This window comes from Sabethes cyaneus, chromosome 3 (genome assembly GCF_943734655.1).
Source record: "Sabethes cyaneus chromosome 3, idSabCyanKW18_F2, whole genome shotgun sequence".
NCBI classification, from domain to species: domain Eukaryota; kingdom Metazoa; phylum Arthropoda; class Insecta; order Diptera; family Culicidae; genus Sabethes; species Sabethes cyaneus.
The window spans coordinates 182,443,214-182,446,686 of record NC_071355.1 but is presented as its reverse complement, the minus strand read 5'-3'; the positions used below and the strand labels follow the sequence as shown (position 1 = coordinate 182,446,686).

The window sequence follows — 3,473 nt, the reverse complement described above, 5'->3', positions numbered from 1 at the left end:
ACAAGTTATTACTTAAATTGTTGTTTAAGTAACGCTTAAATATTGGACGACCCCTTCAAAATATGCATTAATTTTGTATTCAAAAAGTTGCCGAAGACCACATTGAGCTGGGACATGCTGTTTAACCGCAAATATTTTTGTCCCGAAATTTTAATTTCTGGCTCATAGTGCTGAGACGGTACTATCAAATGAATCAAAATTCAGTCAAAATGATCGAACCATCCTTGTATGTTGTAGATTTTAGACTTTAGACTTAATTTAATTTGGATCAGTTTTCGTTAGGATCATATTTTCTTTACCATTTTATATTTCTTCATACATAATATATCCGCGTAAACAGATTCAACTCAATCGTCCTCGCTGCTATATTTTTCGATATTATCGATCAAAAGCCTGTACAACAATTTATCGACATCTTTCGCTACCAGAAAATCCATATGATTGAACGAATCCGACTCAACACGATGATATCCCACCAGATTGGGCAACTCCTTTGCCAACCGTTGCACATCACCCGTTTGGGAAAGATAATCATTAGCACCGTAGTAAAGTGCAACCGGAACGGTGACAGCCGTAAGATTGTACCGCGGCGGTTCCTCCTGACCGTAGACGAAACGATTCTTTATCTTTCCATGGTCGTACTGTCTAAAGCGCCCGGATAGAATCTCCTGACCGTAGTGTAGGATTTGCCTTGTGGCCGAACCGGCAGGAATGTGTCCCAATAGAATTGGAATTATATTCTGCAAAAAAAACAAGAACAAATCTCACTCAGTACTGTACAATAAAATATGTTGTTAGCTTTTCTCACAGGATCGACTTGTTCAGGATCATCGCCCGTCAATAGGAACAATATATTTACACACAGGTTATTAGCTTGCGAGGTAGGGCAAAGCATTTTGGCAAGTTCTAGGATAATTCCCGGAATCGGCTTGAACTCGGATATACCAAACAGTTCAACAATCGCCTGCAATAAACAGTTTCGACTTAACAAAGTGACACCTAATTTTAGCATGTACTCACAGAAACTACTCCCATATGTTTAACAAAGTAATTCAACAGCGGACTTTTGACGTGTTCCACGTAGGCGACAGGGGCAAGTGCCTGCATAAAAATAATCTTCTCATTGAATTCCGGTTTCACCGAAGCCATCACAAAGAACGTAGTCGTTCCCTGCGAATGGCCCAAATAATGCAGCCTCTCTTTGCCCGTTATATTCAACACATAATCAATCATCGCCGGCAAATCGTAGACTGCAATTTCGTGCCACGAAAAGTTCCAAAACTGATCCATATCGGGAGTTAGTTTTACGTGCTTCCTCGAGTACCTATTGCCACGTGCATTTCCCAACCAAACATCGTAGCCCATATCACTCAGCTGATAAGCCAACGCATGTCCGACCCCAATCAGCAACCAATCGGCCGAGGACGCTAGCAATCCGTGCATCAACAGGACCGGCGGTAACCGTTTCTCGTAAATGGTCGATCCACTGCCGGTGATTCGATGAAGCTCCAGCAAGTATCCGTCGTCAGTTACGACCTGGTGCGCTTCTGCCCGGTAGCCGTACTTGTCGGCTAATTGCAGTGTAGACAGCTTGGCGTCGGACGATTCAACTTGAAAATCTTTTCGTACAATGAATGCTTCAATCACACTTCCCCAAACCACACAACCAACTATTACCGCTCTACAGAGCATAATCAAACTGATCTTCGTCTCCATGGTTTCAAAAATGGACTGCCAAGAGTTGGGAATAGAAAAATATTTCCTCTCCAATTATATTGGCAACTCTTATCAGTTAGACTCTGCACTAACGACTGAGAAACTGGAACTAAACTAAGGTAGCAGTCTGATAGCAGCACTTAAAACTGGAAAAGGACAAGGTGTGCTCGAAACTTTCGACTTTCAAGTACTATCTGAAGTGGTAAAATAAGCTTTTCAATAGATCTATCATGTTAAAAATTGACATCAATTTTCAAACCATAATACGTACATCATTTTATACATCATCAAATAGAATGTTCAATCCTTACGATTTGATGCACTACTGATCAGGAAGCCATAACATGACACGCAACGGTTTAATTCGATTTTACTCTTTTGACTCTACCACTTCAGCCTGCACCGCAATTGCGATGCATTATTTTTGAATGGTGAATAAGATGGAATTGTCGACAGAAACAGATTTTTTTTTGTATGCCGGAAGGGCACTGGGTTCAAAAGTGCCACTGCGACAGTCACGAAGATTGTCTTTTGTAGCTGGCCCCGATTGCTGTACACAGTTTACGGATTGCTCACACCCATTGATGGAGTTGAGCTAGGTTGTAAGACTGTGCCCCAATTAGGTATTACATGGTTAATAAAACCAACTACCTTCTTGGGATGAAGTTTCCATACTGAGTATGGAGTTAATAGGTAGCTTCCGAAAAAGCTGAACCTGGAAGACGCAAGAGCTCCACAGGAGCAGAGCAAGTGCGCTGAACTTTCTAGTTTTAAATTGCAAAAGTGGCAAATGTCGGTTAAAACCTTGCCAAATTTCTTTCAATAGTAAAGAGTGGGACAATGTCCGGTGAGGAGTCACGTGATTGTGCGCAGCTCCCTACGCGTTAAGGTAAGTAGTTTGTTAACTACTGCAGGGTCTGAGTAGATAAACTGTTTAGCTTGTCTACAGCCCTGCGCTTTATACCAACTGAATGCTATTTCTAGCTTATCCCAGGTAAGTAATTCGCTTTTGACAGTGGATATGGCGGTGCCCAGAAACGGTTCGGGGCCAATGAACTGATGAGCAGATCCTTGTCTCGCTAGACTGTCGGCAAGCTCACTGCCCTCGATTCCGCAGTGTCCACTGTTCAGGTACCCAAAATAATGAAACTTTGTTCTGGCGGGAGATTTGGTGGACCTGAGAGCCAGTAGTGCAGCCTGGCAGTCCGTAAAGATTCCAATTTTAGCATACCTATACTTTCGTTTTAGACATATCTTGGCGCAGATGTATATTGCATATGCTTCCGCTTGGAACACGGTGGGCCATTTGCCCAGTGGAGGAGCTTCCTTTATTCCGGGTCCGTAGACTCCAGAACCTGTGCAAGTCCCAAATTCACTAGTTAACAAAATAAAACAAAAAGCGTGAACTCAGTAGGCTGAAGGTAATTTTTCATGTAAAATTAGTCGCTGAATCCGAAAATGCGGTCAGAAAAATTTAAAGTAGGATAGTTTTTGAGATATGCATTAAAGTTGAAATTTTGCTTAAAGAAAGAAAGTACCTGCACATAAATACAAATTTCTTCGGCTGCGGGACACCAATTTCAAATCTCTTTTTCCATATTAAAGAGAAGAAAATATGCTATCGATTAGTTGAACTTCATTTTTCTGTAAGAATAATAGTACTGTAGATATTTGAGAATTTGTTCACAACAAAACAAAAGAGAACGCATTTTTCTGGAATAATTTCAACTTTATCAAAGGTTTTAGACAAGATTAAC

General features: G+C 41.2%; 1 protein-coding gene across 1 annotated transcript; it reads right to left on the bottom strand.

The window, feature by feature from the left end:
• Positions 1-347: 347 nt before the first annotated feature.
• Positions 348-1,716, bottom strand: LOC128740476 (lipase 1-like). Its single transcript, XM_053836016.1, has 3 exons — positions 1,021-1,716; positions 809-964; positions 348-740 (listed from the first exon to the last, which is right to left on the bottom strand). The coding sequence occupies exons 1-3, from the start codon at positions 1,714-1,716 to the stop codon at positions 348-350; spliced, it is 1,245 nt and encodes a 414-aa protein (XP_053691991.1).
• Positions 1,717-3,473: the final 1,757 nt, after the last annotated feature.

Excerpts from the sequence above, each read along its gene's own strand:
- LOC128740476 (XM_053836016.1), bottom strand. The coding sequence starts at position 1,716 with ATGGAGACGAAGATCAGTTTGATTATGCTCTGTAGAGCGGTAATAGTT. Across the intron at positions 965-1,020 it reads AACATATGGGAGTAGTTTCT|GCGATTGTTGAACTGTTTGG; the intron begins GTGAGTACATGC and ends TGTTTATTGCAG. Across the intron at positions 741-808 it reads ATCCTGAACAAGTCGATCCT|AATATAATTCCAATTCTATT; the intron begins GTGAGAAAAGCT and ends TTTTTTTTGCAG.